Source organism: Bombina bombina, chromosome 6, assembly GCF_027579735.1.
Source record: "Bombina bombina isolate aBomBom1 chromosome 6, aBomBom1.pri, whole genome shotgun sequence".
Lineage (NCBI taxonomy): Eukaryota > Metazoa > Chordata > Amphibia > Anura > Bombinatoridae > Bombina > Bombina bombina.
In genome coordinates, this window is record NC_069504.1 from 346245116 (window position 1) to 346268859 (window position 23744).

At 36.9% G+C, this 23744-nt stretch overlaps 1 protein-coding gene across 1 annotated transcript in view; it reads left to right on the forward strand.

The window, feature by feature from the left end:
• LOC128665066 (sodium-coupled monocarboxylate transporter 1-like) overlaps window positions 1–23744 on the forward strand; it is a 181593-nt gene that overhangs the window by 138403 nt on the left and 19446 nt on the right. Inside the window, exon 13 of the mRNA XM_053719815.1 lies at window positions 18017–18054. Within this exon, the coding sequence (XP_053575790.1) occupies window positions 18017–18054 (38 nt within the window). The remainder of the gene's footprint in view (window positions 1–18016; window positions 18055–23744) is intronic.

Below are 23744 nucleotides of genomic sequence, written 5' to 3' on the forward strand. Positions count from 1 at the left end.
TTATTAAAAAGTTATTAACTATTTAATAACTTCCTAGTTAAAATAAATACAAATATACCTGTAAAATAAAACCTAACCTAAGTTACAACTACACCTAACACTACACTATTATTAAATAAATTCCCTAAACTAAATACAATTAAAAAAATTATCTAAAGTACAAAAAAAAACCAAACACTAAATTACAGAAAATAATAAACAAAGTATAAGATTTTTAAACTAATTCCACCTAATCCCCAAAGTTATCAGCTCTTTTACCTGTAAAAAAAAATTACAAGCCTCCCCAACATTAAAACCCACCACCCACACAACCAACCCTACTCTAAAACCCACCCAATCCCCCCTTAAAAAAACCTAACACTAACCCCTTGAAGATCACCCTACCTTGAGATGTCTTCACCCAACCGGGCCGAAGTCCTCAACAAAGCTGGCAGAAGTGGTCCTCCAGATGGGCAGAAGTGGTCCCCAGACGGGCAGAAGTCTTCATCCAGGTGGCATCTTCTATCTTCATCCATCCGGCGTGGAGCAGGTCCATCTTCAAGACATCCGACATGGAGCATCCTCTTCTTTCGAAGGGCGACTGAAGAATGAAGGTTCCTTTAAATGACATCATCCAAGATGGCGTCCCTTCAATTCCAATTGGCTGATAGAATTCTATCAGCCAATCGGAATTAAGGTAGGAAAAATCCTATTGGCTGATGCAATCAGCCAATAGGATTGAGCTTGCATTCTATTGGCTGATTGGAACAGCCAATAGAATGCGAGCTCAATCCTATTGGCTGATCCAATCAGCCAATAGGATTGAACTTCAATCCTATTGGCTGATCCAATCAGCCAAAAGGATTTTTTCTACCTTAATTCCGATTGGCTGATAGAATTCTATCAGCCAATCGGAATTGAAGGGACGCCATCAAAAGAAGAGGATGCTCCGCGTCGGATGTCTTAAAGATGGAGTCGCTCCGTGCCGGATGGATGAAGATAGAAGATGCCGCCTGGATGAAGACTTCTGTCTGTCTGGAGGACCACTTCTGTCCATCTGGAGGACCACTTCTGCCCGTCTGGAGAAACCAACGGCTTTGTTGAGGACTTCGGCCCGGTTGGGTGAAGACTTCTCAAGGTAGGGTGATCTTCAAGGGGTTAGTGTTAGGTTTTTTTAAGGGGGGATTGGGTGGGTTTTAGAGTAGGGTTGATTGTGTGGGTGGTGGGTTTTAATGTTGGGGGGGGTTGTCATTTTTTTTTTACAGGTAAAAGAGCCGATTACTTTAGGGCAATGCCCCACAAAGGCCCTTTTAAGGGCTATTTGTAATTTAGTGTAGGGTAGGGCTTTTTTTTATTTTGGGGGAGCGTCTTTATTTTGTTAGGGGGATTAGATTAGGTGTAATTAGTTTAAAAATCTTGTACTTTGTTTATTATTTTCTGTAATTTAGTGTTTGTTTGTTTGTTTTTTACTTTAGATCATTTTATTTAATTGTATTTAATTGTATTTAGTTAAAGGAATTTATTTAATTATAGTGTAGTGCTAGATGTAATTAGGCTAGGTTTTATTTTACAGGTATATTTGTATTTATTTTAACTAGGAGGTTATTAAATAGTTACTATTTAGTAACTATTCTACCTAGTTAAAATAAATACAAAGTTGCCTGTGAAATAAAAATAAACCCTAACGGCTATATTTAGAGTTTTGTCGGTAACGACCCGAAAAGCTAACGCTGGCTTTTTTCTGGCCGCACCATAAAAATAACTCTGGTATTGAGAGTCCAAATAAAGGCTGCGTTAGGCTCCAAAAAAGGAGCGTAGAGCATATTTAACGCAGCTTCAACTCTCGATACCAGAGTTGCTTACGCAAGCGGCCAGCCTCAAAAACGTGCTCGTGCACGATTCCCCCATAGAAAACAATGGGGCTGTTTGAGCTGAAAAAAAACCTAACACCTGCAAAAAAGCCGCGTTCAGCTCCTAACGCAGCCCCATTGTTTGCTATGGGGAAACACTTCCTACGTCTGCACCTAACACTCTAACATGTACCCCGAGTCTAAACACCCCTAACCTTACACTTATTAACCCCTAATCTGCCACCCCGCTATCGCTGACCCCTGCATATTATTATTAACCCCTAATCTGCCGCTTCGTAAACCGCCGCTATTTACATTATCCCTATGTACCCCTAATCTGCTGCCCTAACATCGCCGACCCCTATATTATATTTATTAACCCCTAATCTGCCCCCCACAACGTCGCCTCCACCTGCCTACACTTATTAACCCCTAATCTGCCGAGCGGACCGCACCGCTATTATTATAAAGTTATTAACCCCTAATCCGCCTCACTAACCCTATAATAAATAGTATTAACCCCTAATCTGCCCTCCCTAACATCGCCGACACCTAACTTCAATTATTAACCCCTAATCTGCCGACTTGAGCTCACCGCTATTCTAATAAATGTATTAACCCCTAAAGCTAAGTCTAACCCTAACACTAACACCTTCCTAAGTTAAATATAATTTTTATCTAACGAAATTAATTAACTCTTATTAAATAAATTATTCCTATTTAAAGCTAAATACTTACCTGTAAAATAAATCCTAATATAGCTACAATATAAATTATAATTATATTATAGCTATTTTAGGATTAATATTTATTTTACAGGTAACTTTGTATTTATTTTAACCAGGTACAATAGCTATTAAATAGTTAAGAACTATTTAATAGCTAAAATCGTTAAAATAATCACATATTTACCTGTAAAATAAATCCTAACCTAAGTTACAATTAAACCTAACACTACACTATCAATAAATTAATTTAATAAAATACCTACAATTACCTACAATTAAACCTAACACTACACTATCAATAAATTAATTAAATACAATACCAACAAATAACTACAATGAAAAAAACTAACTAAAGTACAAAAAATAAAAAAGAACTAAGTTACAAAAAATAATAAAATATTTACAAACATAAGAAAAATATTACAACAATTTTAAACTAATTACACCTACTCTAAGCCCCCTAATAAAATAACAAAGCCCCCCAAAATAAAAAAATGCCCTACCCTATTCTAGATTACTAAAGTTCAAAGCTCTTTTACCTTACCAGCCCTGAACAGGGCCCTTTGCGGGGCATGCCCCAAGAAGTTCAGCTCTTTTGCCTGTAAAAAAAAACATACAATACCCCCCTCCCTCAAATTCCGATTGGCTGATAGGATTCTATCAGCCAATCGGAATTAAGGTAGGAATATTCTGATTGGCTGATGGAATCAGCCAATCAGAATATTCCTACCCTAATTCCGATTGGCTGATAGAATCCTATCAGCCAATCGGAATTCGAGGGACGCCATCTTGGATGACGTCATTTAAAGGAACCGTCATTCATCGTTCAGTCGTCGGCCAGGATGGATGTTCCGCGTCGGAGGTCTTCAGGATGCTGCCGCTCCGCTCCGGATGGATGACTATAGAAGATCCCGCTTGGATGAAGACTTCAATCGGATGGAAGACCTCTTCTGCCCCGCTTGGATGAAGACTTCTACCGGATGGAGGACCTCTTCTTGCTCCGCTTGGATCAAGACTTCGGACCCTCTTCTGGACCAATTGCTGAACCCGGTGAGGTGAAGACAAGGTAGGGAGATCTTCAGGGGCTTAGTGTTAGGTTTATTTAAGGGGGGTTTGGGTTAGATTAGGGGTATGTAGGGGGTGGGTTGTAATGTTGGGGGGGATATTGTATGGTTTTTTTTACAGGCAAAAGAGCTGAATTCTTTGGGGCATGCCCCGCAAAGGGCCCTGCTCAGGGCTGGTAAGGTAAAAGAGCTTTGAACTTTATTAATTTAGAATAGGGTAGGGCATTTTTTATTTTGGGGGGCTTTGTTATTTTATTAGGGGGCTTAGAGTAGGTGTAATTAGTTTAAAATTGTTGTAAGATTTTTCTTATGTTTGTAAATATTTTATTATTTTTTGTAACTTAGTTCTTTCTTATTTTTTGTACTTTAGTTAGTTTATTTCATTGTAGTTATTTTTAGGTATTGTATTTAATTAATGTATTGATAGTGTCGTGTTAGGTTTAATTGTAGGTAATTGTAGGTATTTTATTTAATTAATTTAATGATAGTATAGTGTTAGGTTTAATTGTAACTTAGGTTAGGATTTATTTTACAGGTAATTTTGTAATTAATTTAACTATTTTAGCTATTAAATAGTTCTTAACTATTTAATAGCTATTATACCTGGTTAAAATAAATACAAAGTTACCTGTAAAATAAATATTAATCCTAAAATAGCTATAATATAATTATAATTTATATTGTAGCTATATTAGGATTTATTTTACAGGTAAGTATTTAGCTTTAAATAGGAATAATTTATTTAATAAGAGTTAATTTATTTAGTTAGATTTAAATTATATTTAAATTAGGGGGGTGTTAGTGTTAGGGTTAGACTTAGCTTTAGGGGTTAATACATTTATTAGAATAGCGGTGAGCTCCAGTTGGCAGATTAGGGGTTAATGTTTGAAGTTAGGTGTCGGCGATGTTAGGGAGGTCAGATTAGGGGTTAATACTATTTATTATAGGGTTAGTGAGGCGGATTAGGGGTTAATAACTTTATTATGATAGCGGTGTGGTCCGCTCGGCAGATTAGGGGTTAATAAGTGTAGGCAGGTGGAGGCGACGTTGTGGGGGGCAGATTAGGGGTTAATAAATATAATATAGGGGTCGGCGGTGTTAGGGGCAGCAGATTAGGGGTACATAGCTATAACGTAGGTGGAGGTCGGCAGATTAGGGGTTAAAAAAATTTAATCGAGTGGGGGCGATGTGGGGGGACCTCGGTTTAGGGGTACTTAGGTAGTTTATGGGTGTTAGTGTACTTTAGAGTACAGTAGTTAAGAGCTTTATGAACCGGCGTTAGCCCAGAAAGCTTTTAACTACTGACTTTTTTCCTGCGGCTGGAGTTTTGTCGTTAGATTTCTAACGCTCACTTCAGACACGACTCTAAATACCGGAGTTAGAAAAATCCCATTGAAAAGATAGGATACGCAATTTACGTAAGGGGATCTGTGGTATGGAAAAGTTGCGGCTGAAAAGTGAGCGTTAGACCCTTTTTTGAGTGACTCCAAATACCGGAGGTAGCCTAAAACCGGCGTTAGGAGCCTCTAACGCTGGTTTTCACGGCTAAAGCCAAACTCGAAATCTAGGCCTAAGATAGTTACAATGTAACTATTAGTTATATTGTAGCTATCTTAGGGTTTATTTTACAGGTATTTAGTTTTAAATAGGAATAATTGATTTAATGATAGTAATATTTATTTAGATTTATTTAAATTATATTTAAGTTAGGGGTTGTTAGGGTTAGGGTTAGACTTAGGTTTAGGGGTTAATAAATTTAATATAGTGGCGGCGACATTGGGGGCAGCAGATTAGGGGTTGATAAATGTAGGTAGGTGGCGGCGGTGTAGGGGGGCAGATTAGGGGTTAATAAATATAATGTAGGTGGCGATGGTGTAGGGGCGGCAGATTAGTGGTTAATAATTATAATGTAGGTGGCGTGGGCTCCGGGAGCGGCGGTTTAGGGGTTAATAAGTTTATTTAGTTGCGGCGGGGTCCGGGAGAGGCGGTTTAGGGGTTAATACATTTATTAGAGTTGCAGAGGGGTCCGGGAGCAGCGGTTTAGGGGGTAAACAGTATAGTATAGTGTGGGTGTTTAGTGACAGGGTACCAAGTAAAAAAGCCGAAGAGCAGCGAGATCGATGACTGTTAGTTAACAACAGTCTGCTGCTCATCGCACCGTACTTAGTGCGCGGCTTTTTGACAGCTTTTTTGATAATTTTGGAGAACGTATTCAGGTCCGCGGCAGCGATGTTAGGCGATCTTAGGCAAGTGTATTGGTGCTGTCGAATGCAAGTCAGTTGACGGCTTGATAAATAGATGTCACAGTGTGAGGTTTTAAAAAACAAATTGTTGCACCAAACAAAACATAAATGCTTTATAACAAAATATTACACTCATATATACATATTCTGATAAAAAAATAAATATTGAATTTCAATATTAATAAAAATATTTTTTAAGGGTTAAAAGGGATATTTGACTGTGAAGGGCTATTATGTATACAAATATGTCTAAATATGTGTATATGTGTGTATTTATATACATGTGTATTTATGTGTTTACATGTGTAAATATGTATATACATACATATACAGGTATTCAGGGCCGTTTCTAGAGAATCTGGCTCCCAGGGCAAAATTCCAAAATGCGCCCCCCTCACAAATTCTAAAGTCCCCCTCCTAGACCTTGCATGTCACTCTGTCATTTAGAGGTCAGCTCCAAAGCAGCAGTGCACTACTGGGACCTAGCTGAACACACCTGGCGAGCAAATGGCAAGAGACAAATGTGTGTTGTGGCCAACCACCAGTTAGCTCCTAGTAGTGCATTGGTGCTGCTAAGGATATGTACATATGCTTTTCAACAATGGATACCAAGAGAACAAGAATATTAGAATTGTCTTAAATTTTTTAGGTGTATCCTCAATTATGAAAGTTTACATTTGACTTTCCTATCCCTTTAAATATGTCCTTTTTCTACTACAATGTTTTTTCCAAATATATTGATATCTAAAAATATCTTTATATCTTTTACTAATTGCCATTATATTTATACTTTTCTTATAGCTGTGCATATTTATTTGTTTAATGCATATCAATCCCTTTAAATTCTTATTCAAAATGTATCTACAAAACTTCCAATAGACTTTAAAGTTGAACTTTGCAAAAAAGTAATCAGGTAAGATTTTCTAAGGGATTGCAATATATCACTTGGTGTATTTGTAACATATTCATGGGGTCTATTACAATTATTTAGAAAAGATATAACAATTTTCTTTTTACAAAATTCACTATTAAAGTTTATGAGACTTTTGCACATAAATAATTTGATAAAGAACTTTAATAGCTGTTTATTTTTCAAATATACTATACACACCAGCAGTAATAGACAGAGACATGCACACACAGACAGTAATAGACAGAGACATGCACTCACAGACAGTAATAGACTGAGACATGCACTCACAGACAGTAATAGACAGAGACATGCACTCACAGACAGTAATAGACAGAGACATGCATTCACAGGCAGTAATAGACAGAGCTGTGCACACACAGACAGTAAGTAATAGACAGAGACGTGCACACACAGACAGTAATAGACAGAGACAAGCACTCACAGGCAATAGACAGACATTAACACAGACAGTAATAGACAGGCATTCACACACAGGCAGCAATAGGCAGAGACATGCACACACAGGCAGTAATAGACAGAGATATGCAAACACAGGCAGTAACAGACAGAGACGTGCACTCACAGGCAGTAATAGACAGAGCCATGCACACACAGACAGTAATAGACAAAGACATTCACACAAAGGCAGTAATAGACAGAGACATGCACACACAGGCAGTAATAGACAGAGACATGCACACACAAGCAGTAATAGACAGAGACATGCACACACCGGCAGTAATAGACAGAGACATGCACACACAGGCAGTAATAGACAGAGACATGCATACACAGGCAGGGATAGATAGGCATACACACACACTCAGGCAGTAATAGGCATATACATGCACACACAAGCAGTAATAGACAGAGGCATGCACACACAAGCAGTAATAGACAGAGACATGCACACACACAGGCAGTAATAGAGAGAGACATGCACACACAGGCATGGATAGATAGGCATACACACACACTCAGGCAGTAATAGGCAGATACACACACACAGGCAGGGATAGCTAGACACACACACACACAGGCAGTAATAGCAGAAACAAGCACTCACATGTGAGTTTTGTTATTATGGAGTAAATGACGCATACACACACCCATCATTATTAAACATTTGTAAACAATAAGTAAATAAATACACATAAAAAAGGCATAATGTCAAAAAGATTTTTTTTTTAATTCAACAGTCCTTAACAGAAAACCTGTTCCTTAGTATGTGGAAACCCAATTTTTATAAAGCACCTTTTTAATTTAGCTCAGTAAAACGAAAAAATATGTACTGTACATATCAAATGAATAATATACATAAAGCATCACCTCTTTAGTGACAGAGATAAGTGAGATAGTGTCCTACTTTCCTCAGGGTGATTCATCTCCTTTTTACTTTCAGTTTTAGCTCTAAGTAGTTAAAGGGCCACTGTAAGTAAATATTTTCTATGCCTGTTACTAACTAACTACCCCAAATACTCTTTTTATCAATAACATTTCATTAACATATCTCTACTGTATATCAGAAATCTTGTCTGCAAATTTAATTGTTTTCCAAACCCACTCCGTGGGTATCCTTTGCTCTGTACCAATCCGTTTACAATACCTAGGTTTCAAAATGGCGCTTTAAACACAAAGTTATTGGTTTAATTATTTTGAACACTCAGTGCTGAAAATAGTGGGCAGGATAACGTGACATCATCGGCGAATAAAAGATATAACTTTTAGAACGTTATGAAACTTCGTTTTGGAGAAAATATAGGTCAGTAGGTTTTAATTAATGTTTTTTAACTTTAATATGTTAGTTGTTTAGCTTAAAAATTATAACAGAAAGTAATCCTTTAACCGGTCTTAACACGCCCCCTTTGTGATCTTGTTGCTCCATTAGTATGATTGACATCCAATGCAGCCAATTAACATAACAGCTTCCTTTCAAAAATGTATATGCTTGTGATCTGTGTATTTTAACCTTTGCTATACCAGTGGTTTATCAAGCAAGCACTGCCACTTTAACACATTTAAAAAAAAAAAATATTTTAAAGTGTTCCCCACTGCTCCCTAATGCGCCCCGGCCCACCCGCCCCTAGAAACGGCCCTGCAGATATTTATACATATTTACACATGTATACAAATATATATATATATATATATATATATATATATATATATATATATATATATATATATATATATATATATATATATATATATATATATATATATACATACAGTATATGTTCACTTTGAAGCCCTTCCTACTCAAATACCTTTAAACATGATAAATCATTTTTTAAATTTATTTTAAATATTAGAATGTGTTTAACTGTGTTTTTAATATAGATATTTAACATTCCAATGTTCTTAACTTAGAAGAAAATAATCATCTAGTGGTAGTTGGTCTCAGTTTATTGTGCTTTTTCTTTTTATCAGCGCACTTCATTGAAGTGAGGGAGAAGAAGTTAATGTAGTCATGATACTTTTTACTTTCAACTTGTAATATATGCGCTAACCCACGTTTACTTTTAGCATAGTTGACGTGCAAGCCAAATGTTAGCACACCACTTGTAATCTGGCCCATAATAGGCATTGACCTATTCTACAAGCCTTAGAGTAAGTATAATCTCATTGGTAAATTTTTTCAATAAAAAAAAATCAATGTTTTTTAAAGGTACAGACCTCAGGCTGCACACACAACAGCACCCAGCACATACATGTCACAAGTACATTTATCACAAGCTCAAACATAACCAAGATCACATACACAGTTGTTCAATTTCAATGCTACTCCAATCAATAAGAAGAGCTTCTGAAGGGTTGATCTCAATGTCGTCATTCATGTTTGTCATTGTTTTCACAATTTAAATTATAACACCATTTCTGTACTGGAAAAATACTGAATAAATACTGAATAATACTGAATATTACATATATTATATACTGTGTGTGTATATATATATATATATATATATATATATATATATATATATATATAGTCCAAAGAGAGAATAAAGCACTCGCTGGTCTTCAGTCAACAAACTAACAAATGTATAATTAATGGGAAGTTTCGGGGTGAACAAGCCCCTTGTCAGAGGAAGGGGCTTGTTCACCCCAAAACGTCACATTAATATTACATTTGTTAGTTTGTTGACTGAAGACCAGCGAGTGCTTTATTCTCTCTTTGGACTTCTTATTCTAAGAGCACCATGGCAGCTGTTGCTCTTTTGGTGAGAGTGCGCACACACTGCTGTTTTTTTATATATATATATATATATATATATATATATATATATATATATATATATATAGATGCAGGCACACGGCACACTCCAACAGTTCAATCACCTGGTGCTCTGCAGAAAATATGTATACACAGTCACTGGATGTTACCTACGGCTGGCAGCCGTAAATCCTGAGATATCCAAAAAAGCAGGCAGACACAGACTGTTTGGCTTCAAATGAGAAAGGCTCCTGCGATAGCCGAAACGTTTGGATACTAGCCTTTCATTGCTGAATAAAGGCGATTGAGGAAATCCCGTGTCTGCCTGCTTTTTTGGCTATCCCAGGATTTACGGCTGCCAGCCATGGGTAACATCCAGTGACCGTGTATGTATATATATATATATATATATATATATACACCCATCTTGCTCACATACAGATGCATTCAGAATGGTTAATACTTATCAGAAACACAATTCTATCCATTTGCAAAACTCACATGGACTCCAGTAACCCGTTCTGTTTTTTAGTAATCAACAGCCACTATCTGTTGTTTAAATTCGTTTTTTTTTTTTGTTAAATAGAGATCAACTATCATTGGAATTATCAACCTTGGCTGTGTTTGACACAGAAACATTGTAATAGTTTTGATATTTAAAAAATAATCTATCTATATTTCGGATATCAAATGAGAATTTTGAAAAGAATGGAATCGATTGTTAAATTAGAAAAACAAATAATTAAAAACAAATGATAAAACTAGTTAAACCCATAAAAATATATATATATATAAAAATATATATGATAGGAAACAGGTGTATTGGGAGCTTTTCCAGTAAGTTGTCTTAAGGATTCATGAAAGCAAAAGTAAAGATTTACAAATAATTAATTCAATAGTGATGATGAGTGACTAATATGTTACCTAGTAATGATAATTCATGAAATATGATAAATTAATAATTTTGATTAATTTAATAATTAACATTTTAAACCTCCAAACACTTCATCACACTCATAGAGTAACATTGAGATTTAAATTTTAATAGTTTAAAGGTGTGGTTTGAATTATATTTTTAACTTTATATAAAAAGGGTGACCATATTGCCGCTTTAAAAAGGGACACATAGGAAAAATACATATGTCAGGGCCAGGGCCGTATTAAGGGGGTGAAAGGGGTGACTACTCTCAGGGGTCCACTGGGCCAGGGGGCCCCATGAGGCAAGCATAACTATTATTAAAAAAAAAAATTGGCAGCCAACAGAGGGCGCTACAGCAGCGTATTAAGCATGGGAAATGTCATTACAAGGAGTAAAGCATTAGCATTTGAGAGGATTTCTGAGTGTGCACTATGCACAGTGTGAGGCTTGGCACTTCAGTTTGTACAGTGTGTGCCTGAGTCAGACGGCAGATCACTTTCATTTGCAGAAGAGATAGGACTTAATTAGTAAATGTTTTTTATTTCTTTGTGCAATTTCAGATTGTAACTTCAGTGTGGTAGTTGTATGGTGGGGCCAGGGGTCCATAAAAACATTTTTTTTTTAAACAATATGCAACAGTGTAAATATGATTATTTGACAATGCTGTAGAAATGCTATATTTAAAACCATGCATAAATGTTTCCTCCTCAATACACAAATGGTAGTTGCCCTTTTGGCAGATATAATTGTTTTATTTATATATACATTTTAGTTACATTCCAGTTTACTGACCCTTTATGCAATGACTTTCCAGATGCCAGGAGGCATTTTATCTAAGATTTTACATCTGCTTAAAATGTTATACTCTCAGGCTAAGATTGCTCAGTGTGTGAAATAATACAGGTTAACTTAAAACTGTTCAGTTTACACTACAGCTGACTTAATTTTGAAATACAAACAAGCAAGCCTAACTACTGCATTTAACCAGATCTAATAGTATGAAACTGAGTACCACAGCTTATGGTTCCATCAAGACCATATAGAGTGCAGCATTTTCAAAATCCATAAGTACAGCTGACAAATGGGAACATTTGTACACCAGATTTGAAGTGATGCTCTTGGTTGGGGAAAATGGGGGTTGGAAACAAACATATGTTAACCTTTCAAAAGTACTTTTCTTGATATACCCATTCTGACAGATAGTTAATGTACAATTTTGAATTCACAGAACTATTTTTCTTTACACATTTACAAATATGATTCTTTAAAAAGTGATCTCTAAATTTCTGCTATTTTTTATCATGCATGTCACACACTGTTGATTTAAGGGATGACAATGTGCAGAAATTTTACCTCCTGTGAGTGTTTCTGTGGGTGTCTGTGTTTATATCTTTGTGCTTTGTTGGTGTCTCTTTGAGTGTGGATGTCTATGTAAGGGTGTGTGTGTATGTCTTTGTGTGTTTTCTGTGGATGTCTCTGTGAGGGTGTATGTATGTATGTCTGTGTTTTCTGTGGATGTCTCTCTGTGAGGGTGTGTATGTGTGTGTGTCTTTGTGCATTTTCTGTGGATGTCTCTGTGAGGGTGTGTGTATGTATGTCTTTGTGTGTTTTCTGTGGATGTCTCTGTGAGGGTGTGTGTATGTATGTCTGTGTTTTCTGTCGATGTCTATGTGTGGGTGTGTGCATATGTCTTTGTGCATTTTCTGTGGGTGTCTCTGTGAGAGTGTGTGCGTTTTTCTTTGTGTGTTTTCTGTGGATGTCTCTGTGAGGATGTGTGCATATGTCTGTGCATGTCTCTGTGAGGGTGTGTGTGTGTGTGTCTCTTTGTGCATTTTCTGTGGATGTCTCTGTGAGGGTGTGTGCGTATTTGTTAGTACATTTTCTGTGGGTGTCTCTGTGAGGGGGTGTGTGTGTATATGTATGTATTTGTGTATTTTCTGTGGATGCCTCTGTGAGGGTGGGTGTGTATGTCTTTATGTGTTTTCTGTGGATGTCTCTGTGAGGGTGTGTGTGTATGTATATCTGTGTTTTCTGCAGATGTCTCTGTGAGGGTGTGCATATGTAGGTCTTTGTGCATTTTCTGTGGGTGTCTCTGTGAGGGTGTGTGTGTGTATGTATGTCTGTGTGATTTCTGTGGATTTCTCTGTGATGGTGTGTGCATATGTCTGTGTGTTTTCTGTGGGTGTCTCAGTGAGGGTGTGTGTGCATGTATGTCTTTGTGTGTTTTCTGTGGGTGTTTCTCTGTGTGTGTATGTCTTTGTGTGTTTAATGTGGGTGTCTGTGTGTGTGTGTATGTCTTTGTGTGTTTTCTGAGGCTCTGTGGGTGTTTCCTTTGGTGTATGTGCAAGTTTGTGATTTTGTGTGTGTCCTATGTCTGTTCCTTTTTTAGGACATTGTGACCTTACTACTGATTATTCACATCTTTCTACAGATTTTGAGACTAATGAGACCTTCCGGAAGTCACCAATCCACCACTTAACCTTTAAATTATTGTTTAGGCAATTCATGGCTCTTTCTTTCAGCCACTGCATGCTGTTGTCATCATGTAGTTGGCCTCTTCCTTGACAAAAAGATAATCAGAACTTGATATTTTGTCTTGTAAATCTCCTTTTTGACAAAACTGTAGTCTACGCCATTACTTGTCAGGACAATGTAAACAAGTGCTGAGTGTCTATTTGGGTGTCTGTGTCTCAGTGTGTTTGTGTGTTTCTTTGCGTGTCTGCTGCATGTCTATATGTGAATCCTTATGTGTGAGTGTGTGTTTCAGTGTATGGGTGTGTCTGTGTTTGTGTGTTACTACCTTTACAACATTTCCAAGTTTGACTACACTTAAGAATAAAGTGCATATACGTTTTAGTCACTTGGTCAAAAATAGCACATGTCAAATGGGGGGGGGGGTGATCAATGGTTAAGTAAGGGGCCCCAACATTTCTAGTGGTAGCCCAGGTTAGGGCTGTTTTCAGAGCTGTTTAAATAATTTTTTGTATATGAACCCTGACATATGTATTTTTCATATGTGTCCCTTTTTAAAGCGGCAATATTGTCACCCTATATGAAACCAAAAAATTTGGATTTTGAGTTAAGCACAAAAGCTTTAACACTAAGAAATATGTGTGAACAGCCACAAAATACAATTCAAAACAGGCAAAAATGGGCATTAAGAGAGAATGGGGACATTTTAGTGCAATCTAATTTTTAAAATATATTATTTATTGTTAATTTAATAAAATTATAGAGCTATACACAATTTTAAAATTTATTAAAGAATAGATTTTATTTTTTACTAAAATGCCCTTTTATTTCTCTTTTTTTATCTTAACACAGAGCACCAAGTGAATGTAAATAGCTTTGAGATACCTCTATAGCCTATTATATAAGATGGTAGTGCCAACAATTTTAGATTAAAAAAAAATGTTGAATTTGAAAAGTCCAAAAAAATCCTCTCTGATATACCAAGTGGAAATAGTTTGAATCATAAAACTCCATAAAAAGCTTATGATGTAAATTCTTATTGAATGGATTGGATTTGGATAAAAAGGTGGAAAAGATAATGAGATAATTTAGCGAGACAGAATAAACCATCAAAATATTTAATGGTAGGTAATAGTACAAACTTATGCAACCACTGCATATAAAAAAATAAAGTAGATACAGTATTGGGAGTATTAGAAGCAGCCTTTGACAAACATCCTTTATCTGTAGACCAAAGATTGTCTGATAAAAGCACTCCACACAAGTACTTAAAGGGACAAAAAAGGATTCTGGTAGAAAATACTATTTTAAACAGCTTTTCAATTTCTTTATAATGTCAAATTTGCTTAATTCTCTTGGCATCCTTTGTTAAAAGAGCGGCAATCCACTACTGGGAGCTATTGGGAAACATCAGGTCAGCCAATCATAAGAAGCATATATATGCAGCTACCAATCAGCAGCTAGCTCCCAGCAGTGCAATATTGTTCCTGAGCCTACCTAGGTATGCTTTTCTACAAAGGATACCAAGTGAAGAAAGCTAATTAGATCATTTAAGTACATTGGAAAGTTGTTTTATCTGAATCTTGAAATAAAAAATGGGTTTTATGTCCCTTTAAGCAATGAATTACAAGTAGGGTTAGCCTGAATAGCTGGAATAGATCGACCAGTAGATAATATGTCTATTGATTTTTTCATGCAATCTGAATCAGGCCATGTTTATGAACTTGAGCTTAAACTGCTTAGATCCAGTGTGGTATTTATTTCTGAAATATCTCCTATTTTAAATATATTTCCAATTATATTTTGAAAATGTATTTTAAAGATATACTAAAAGATCAATTTACACCAATAATGGCATTTCAAGTAGGTTAATCCAAATTTTATCAAGATAAATAATTATTCAGCAACACACACCCTGATGCACATATTCTATACATAAATGCAAGGTAACAATACAAGAATTCTCATGAAAGCTGCACTTAATCCCTATCACAATATAGATAAGGGTAGTAATAAAAGCTAATTTCCATCTTGGAAGGGATAAGGAGATAGCGTGCTCTTATATATATATATATATATATATATATATATATATATATATATATATATATAAAAAACTAGATATGTTAAGGAGAAGGTATAAAAATTTTGCTTTATATTAATTAGTATCGGGTGCAGACCCTGTAAACAAATATTTTTACAACTTTTAAGGAAGAAAAATCTGAAGGGATCACAGTAGTGTTCTCTCCAAAAAAGGCAGGGATTTCAGCACTCCGTATAGGTATTGTGTGTTATACACACATATAATTATTATTTAAGAAATAGGTGTTACAGGCCTCCACGCAAACAATCAACTTCTGGGTCCCCTAAACCAAAACCACACAATTTTGTTAAGAATAAAATAAGTTTATTTATGCAGACAAAAAATAAAAAGTGTAAATTAAATCAAGAATGTATTCAGTACAATAAGTACAAAGATAAAGCTGGCCAGCTCTCTCAGGTTAATATGATGCAGGTACAAGCCATAATATAGACTTTTGAGTTATTGAGCAACACCCCTACCAGTGGGTAGCCCTGTCAGCCAACAGGAATCTGCTACCATGGATAATACTGGGGATCCATGCGTAATAACTCATATGATGCACAAAACGGAAATGACAACACCTATCTCAGAGGGTAAAACTAGACAAGTCAGGAGTCTTATTACCTTGAGAAAGAAATTAGGATCTATGCCAGTTACTTTTGTGCTTGAATATAGCAATGTAACAAAGAATTACATACTTATATATTTACACATTAGTATTGAGATCACAACACCCTGACCAGAGGGTAGCACCAATGTTAATAGAGGTTCCGGCTACCTTAGTACTCATTAGGGATCTATGTATCTCTAACAAAAAATGTGTAATCACAGCGTTAGTAGGAATACTTATATAATGCAAGCAGTATATACAATGTATTAAATGGAACTTGTCACATCCTCCATGATTGTATTTTAAAGCTTAAGTATATCAACTTAAGTGCATTTTCCAGAAAAGTACATTCCATTGCAGACTCGTAAGTCCATGAATACTTTACAAATCACTTTTGTGCGTCTGTAGACCTTCTCCTTTTAAGCTTGGTGCCAGATCCGGATGCGGTGCTTGCTTGCTGTAGTTAGAAACGCTGTGTGCTGCATCGAATATCAATCAGGGGCTGGTTCTCAGCTGTGCAAATGACGTCACACGCCAACGGCCGTTTCACCCCCCACGTGACCAGGTGTCATTGGGGCTTCCTCAGGGCGTATACTAAACAACTCCATGTGCGCTTTATTTATACTCAGCCCTTTCCTTGGATTGGTGAAAGTATCCTCAGTGCAAAATGAAACAATGTTAATTATTTCTCAGATGTAACCAGTGAGATCATTGGTTCACATCATAGCCACACGAATCAGCAACATTGTGGCAACATAGCAGGTATTTCAATGCTTGTTAATATGTAGTATCAAAATTAAAGTTGAAATGTCTGCACTATATATCAAATTTCTTATCATTTCCAGCAGGGCCAATCCTGCGCGAGACAAACAGTGGGAGTAAGAACCAATATATATGTATGTTTTATAACTCTATCTTTCTAAGATTTTTTGTTTTTAAAAAGAAAAACCAATAAGATTTCATTATTTTATGTTACTTTTATAGAAAAGGGGCGAAGTCTAATTTTTCATTCAAGCCATTTGGTGACAATGTTTTTAATCGAAAAATCCATGCCACTTCTTTCCTGAGTAGTAGATTATCAATATCTCCACCCCTACCATGTAGAGAACATCTTTCAATACCTATAACCTTTAAGTCATCAGTGGAACAGTTATGGCATAATTTGAAATGCAGGGCTATGTTACTGTTTATAATGCCTTCTCTTGCATTAATAATGTCATTACGGTGTTCTGTCACCCTATCCTTCAAGATTCTCTTGGTTTTCCCTGTATAATACAAGGGACATGGACAGTAAAGTAGGTAAATTATATTATCAGATTTGCAATTAATAAATTGCCTGATGTCATATATTTTTTCGCCTGTAGAAAACTTACTAGTTTTTACTATAAATTTACAAAAAACACAGTTGCCGCATTGGAAGCAGCCCTGTAGTTTTTGTCGTTTTTCAAGCCAATTTTGTGCTTTTGGATTTCGTGAGAAATCACTCTTCACCAATCTATCTTTTAAATTGGGAGCCCTTCGTGCAACTAGTGATGGGAAATCACCCACCATGCCTTTAACATTCTCGTCTGAAAGTAAAAACTGCCATTTGCTTTTTAGAATATTTCGAATTTGATTCCAATGTCCATTATATTCTGTAATAAACCTAATCCTATTGTCTACTCTTTTCTCTCTTTTGTCGAAGAGCAGACAATCTCTATCAGCTTTTAATGCTTTATTCATTGCATATTTTACATTGCGTTTTGAATACCCCCTTGCTATAAATCTATTGGCCATTTCTTGTGCATGTGCTTTGTATTTATTCTTACTGGAACAGTTCCTCCGAAGTCTGAGGAACTGTCCTGTAGGAATGCCTCTAATTAGGGACGGAGGGTGGTGACTGGAAGCGACCAGCAGAGTGTTTGTTGCAGTACTTTTTCTGTAAATTTCTGTAGTGAGTTTGTTACCTTCTTTTTTAATTACAATATCCAAAAAAGGTAGCTCTGATGCACTGTACTCATACGTAAGATATATGTTAAATCTGTTCTTATTCAAATTAGAAACAAATTCTTTCAAAAGGTCAACTGACCCCCTCCAAAGTATGAATATGTCGTCCACATAACGACGCCATACTAACACCGAGGAGGCTATCAACTCGTTAAATTCTTCAAAGACAGTAAGGAGTTCCCATAGTCCTAGATGTAGGCAGGCATATGATGGGGCGCATGTTGCCCCCATCGCTGTGCCCCTTATTTGTTTATAAAACTTGTTATCAAATTTGAACACATTGTTTTCCAAAATAAACTTCAAAAGTATAGTCAAGAATTCAGTGTGTTTGTCAAATTGTTTTCCCCTAGATTCTAAGAAATGTTTTACTGCTGCAATCCCTACTGAATGAGGGATTGAAGAGTAAAGTGCCTCCACGTCTAGGGATACCAAAAGTATATCTTCATCAACTTCTATCCCATCTAGTTGTCTTAGAAGGTCGGTGGTGTCTAGTACAAAGGTAGGTAGTGAAGAAACAAACGGTTTTAGGTAGCTGTCCACATAGTTCCCAATATGTTCTGTAATACTGCCTATCCCCGAGATTATGGGGCGTCCTGGGGGATCCTGCATGTTTTTATGCAGTTTTGGAATGCAGTAGAACACTGGTATTTTCAGAAACTTTATGTACAGATAGTCAAACTCTTTTTTGCTAATGATACCATCTTTTCTTGCTTTGTTGAGTAAGTGCAATAATTCACCTTGTATTTTAGTAATTGGATTCTCTTGGATGGGTAGATATTGTTCTTTATTGTTAAGTTGTCTTTTAACTTCTAATGCGTAATTACTCTCATTCATAATTACCAAATTTCCGCCCTTATCCGCCTGTTTAATTATAATGCCAGGGGTATTGATAAGTTCCTGAAGTGCTATTCTTTCTTGACTAGTCAGATTATCTTCAATTAATTTGGTACTAGGTAGTTTTTCAATTTCTTTCTCGACTTCCTTAACAAAAAGGTTCACAGCTGGTACTAATGATAATGGGGGCATGTAACTAGATTTTGGTCTAAATTTAGATGTAACAGGGACCATATTAGATGTATCACCTGGACCAATTTCAGGTACAAGTATAGGATCATTAGAATATTCATCTATTTCGCCCTCATCTATTAGACTCTCAAGGACTGTAAGTGTATCTCTATCCTCATCTGTAATTCTAGATTGATCTAGACTAAGAGGATTTTTTCTTTTATTCTTTGTCATAACTTGGGAGAGAACTACTTTTCTGGCAAATAAGTGTAGGTCTTTTACTATTGTGAACTTGTCCAGACTTCTAGCCGGGCAGAAAGAAAGCCCTTTTTTTAGAAGGCTAATATGTGCTTGATTTAGTGGAAATCTGGACAAGTTCACTATTTGGAGTTCATCCTCTTTCTTGGGAGTATCTAGTATCCCCCTCTGAAGTCCCTTCTCGTTCTCATTCTGTTTTCTGATGGTCCACGCCCCCCCCTGGCTCTCCCCATATACCGATTCCTTGATGGCCGTTGTTGGCCTCTGTTCAAATTTGTGACATGATCCATTTGTGGATCTATTCCTTTGTCTCTTTCTACCTCCCCTTCTCCTTGTTTTTTTACAGAATTCCTTATCCCATTTTTTGAATCGTTTTTTGAATACTCTGTCTCTATATCAGACCCATCAGTTCCTGAGTCATATGAACCCCTATTCATAAAATAGGTGTATACTTGGTTCTTTTTATAATCATCTTTATCTCTGGCCAACTTACGTCTTTTTCTCACTTTTATTTCTTGCTGTAATTTAGATATTGTTTCTTTAGTCTCATCATTTAATTTAGCAAACTTCTGATCTGTTTCAAATTCATTTAGTATTGGTAGAGTTTCATCTAACTCTGTTTTGATTTTCTCAAGTTTAGTTTTGTTTTTATTCACCATTTTTTGCATCAGGTCTAAAGAACAATTTGTTAGACTTTGATGCCAATCTTCCATAAAGATGTCTCCATCCTCATCATCCCTTAGATTTGACCCGGGATCTAGATGTAGGCGGAGCCCTCTAGGTACAATTTTTAATTGGATATAGTTTTCTAGGCTATATTTTTCTGCGCCTAATTTCACCTGTTTAGATAGTAAGTTTCTGTATTTTTTAAAAGCACTATAAATATTCAGATTTGTTTCTCCGTCATTATTTATATTATCATGTAGTGTCTCACCTAATTCTGCCTCCCACTGTTCATCAAGCACTACAAAGGCCATGCTGGAAATTACTTTGTTTCAGTTTATATTGATTGTGTAGCTCTAGCCGGGGACCCCTCAGCTGAACCTGTTCGCATAAAGGCCTAGAACACCATTCAAAGTACTATACTATTAGTATTAATATACTATATAACCTTCTCAACTTTAAACAAGAAATAGATCTATAGGGTATCCACCATTAAAGATCACTCAAAGTGTACAAAAAACTAGATATGTTAAGGAGAAGGTATAAAAATTTTGCTTTATATTAATTAGTATCGGGTGCAGACCCTGTAAACAAATATTTTTACAACTTTTAAGGAAGAAAAATCTGAAGGGATCACAGTAGTGTTCTCTCCAAAAAAGGCAGGGATTTCAGCACTCCGTATAGGTATTGTGTGTTATACACACATATAATTATTATTTAAGAAATAGGTGTTACAGGCCTCCACGCAAACAATCAACTTCTGGGTCCCCTAAACCAAATTAAGTGACCTCATAGATGATGGTCTTGAGATTGGCATATTTGACAAAAACACTGGTGATTTTCTATATGTTGAATGTCCAAAAACACCAGTGTTTAATCACCTTCCCAAAGTGCACAAGTCACTCACAGAGGTAAGAGGGAGACCCATAGTCAGTGGCATTGGATCTCTCCTCGAGCCTCTTTCTGAGTGGCTTGATGCAATTTTACAGCCCATGATCAAACAACTCTCCAGTTTTGTCCTGGACACAAAACATATTTTGAATCTGGTGTCCAGGATAGACTGGAAGGAAGAATATGTTTGGATCACAGTAGATGTGAAGTCCCTGTACTCATCAATTCCACATGAGCAGGGACTACTGGCTGTAGAGTATTTCATGAGGAAGTACCATGGGAATGACTTGTCATTGTGTGAGTTTGTGGGAAGAGTAACCAAGTTTTTACTCACCCACAACTTTTTTGAGTTCAATGGCCTTTTCTTTCTCCAGATATGTGGCACGGCCATGGGGGCCAAGTTTGCCCCCTCCTACGCCAACCTATTCATGGGTTGGTGGGAGGAGGACCACATATTTGGAGAAAGAAATCCACACCGAAAGGATATAATATTTTACAAGAGGTTCATTGATGACCTTCTCTTTGTGTGGAAGGGGGGTTTAACCAATATCCCCGGGTTCATTGAATATCTCAACAACAATGACAAGGGGATAGAATTCACCTTTGAGGTTGGGGAGACAAACATCAATTATCTTGATGTAACTCTAATTGGAAAGACAGGCGAAAAAGTGATGTCCACTATTTACAGAAAGCCCATTACGGGCAATACTCTACTGCACGCCAGGAGCTGTCACCCTCAGAACCTCTTCAAAGCAGTGGCTAAAGGGCAATTTATGAGGGTGAAAAGAAACTGCAGCCTCTCAAGAGATTTTGAGAGAAGAGAGTGGTGCATTGGCCGCAAGGTTGAAAGACAGGGGTTATTCGCATATAACAATAAAGAACGCCCAAGAGTCAGTCAGGACCCTGGATAGGGACAGCTTACTCACATTAAAATCTAAAGAGAGTAGAGAAAGTAAAGCCTTTAAACAAGGAATGACATTTCTTACAGACTATTCAGTAGAATATCCAAGGATCTGTAACATCGTCAGAGCGCACTTTAAAATGCTCTCTGCAGATGATGATTTAACAAACATATCCAGCTTGGGTTGTCAGTTCTCCTACAGGAGAAACAAAACCATTGGGAATTCAGTAGCGCCCACTAGGGTCAAAACAAGCCCCCCAGGGGGGTCGGCATGGCTAGTGATAAAAGGCATGCACAGGTGCAACTACAGAGATTGTGTGGCCTGTGAGAAAGTTGAATGTGGGGAATCATTTCAGTCCACCGTCACAGGCCAACAATTTGAAATAAAAACATGCATCACGTGCAGGTCCAAATATGTGATATACTTAGTTACCTGCATTTTATGCAAGGTTCAATATGTAGGGTTAACAACACGCGAGATCAGGTCGCGGATTAGGGAGCATCTCTCTACCATCAGAGCAGGAAAATCAAGTACACCACTAGTGCAGCATTTCGCACTTGAACATTCAAAAAGTACAGAGAGTTTCAGGTGGAAAGCCATTGAATATGTACCATTGCCATCTAGAGGGGGGGATAGGGAGAAAGCCCTAGGTAGACAGGAGGTGTTCTGGATTTTCAAATTGAAGACCAGAACACCTTCAGGACTAAACTCAGCCTATGACTTGATAAATTATTGGTACTGAGAGGGACCACAAGAGTCCCATTACTATTAATACTATTGATATTGAATGGGGCGTAAGAGGTCAAATAGTTCTTCAAATACATACCTTAAGGGGTATATAATGGTTCTTTCAGTGAAGTATTAGATAGTATATTCCCATCACTACAACAAATAAAATAAAATAGATTATAGTATAGTTAGAGTGCATTTAACTCATTTATGTAGAAAAGGGAAAAAGAGTAATCCTGATTTAGCAGGTGCACATATACAACATATGGTTTACGCTAAATATTAGACAGGAGTTTATTCCTATGTATTTATGTTTTTTTACTAATATTTCTACGGCCTTGTAGTTCAAGATATATGTGCATTTTTGGTTTCTATTTATATATACAGGGAATTAGGCATATTTGTTTTGTTCTGTTCATTTAAAGAATATTTGTATTGTATTGTATAAAGTATTAATAAGATCCGGGTACAAGGAGTAACAGGGAGGTTTAAATAGTACTTGCAGCTGTTAATTATTGATAGTCCTGATTGGCTCAACGGATTGCCCAATGGGAGGAAGGTTAGCCCTTGAAAAAGGGCGCTTGTTTTTAAGTTTTACTCAGCTAAGACTACGGCAACACTGCCGAAACGCGTCAGCTGTTCAACCACCTTTACATCCCATTGAGCAATCAGCTGCTGTCAGCAAATACGGAGTACATTTCATTTCATTTTTTGAAGCACTTCACAATTTGACATATGTTTTTGAGTGCTTTTATTGCAGCGTTTATGGTGAATAAAACGCTGATCCACACATCCACTGGTGCTCCTGTCTTTCTTCATTTACCTTGAATCATTGGATCCCTACGGAGAGCACAGTTGAGGCATTGCGCCTCCTCCCCTCCCCCTCCCGTGGATTGGATGGCACACTCACCGGGTGATGATGTCACAGGCCGCAAGCCAATAGGAGGAGCCGCACGCGTCTGAGGAGGGCGGGGGTTCAAGCTGGTTGTTGTCGACGAAACTGAGGAGCTCAATTTGGGGCTAAGGAGAAGAAAATCGGCACACGGATACGGATCGCGGACGCCCGCTGATCAGGTTACAGACCGCAGACCAACCACAGGAGAAAACCCCTCCCTAGGACCGGACGCGGTAAGTCGACAGCACATAAAGCTCTATCTTAGTGTGGAACTTTTGTTTGTTGGTCCCCTAAACCAAAACCACACAATTTTGTTAAGAATAAAATAAGTTTATTT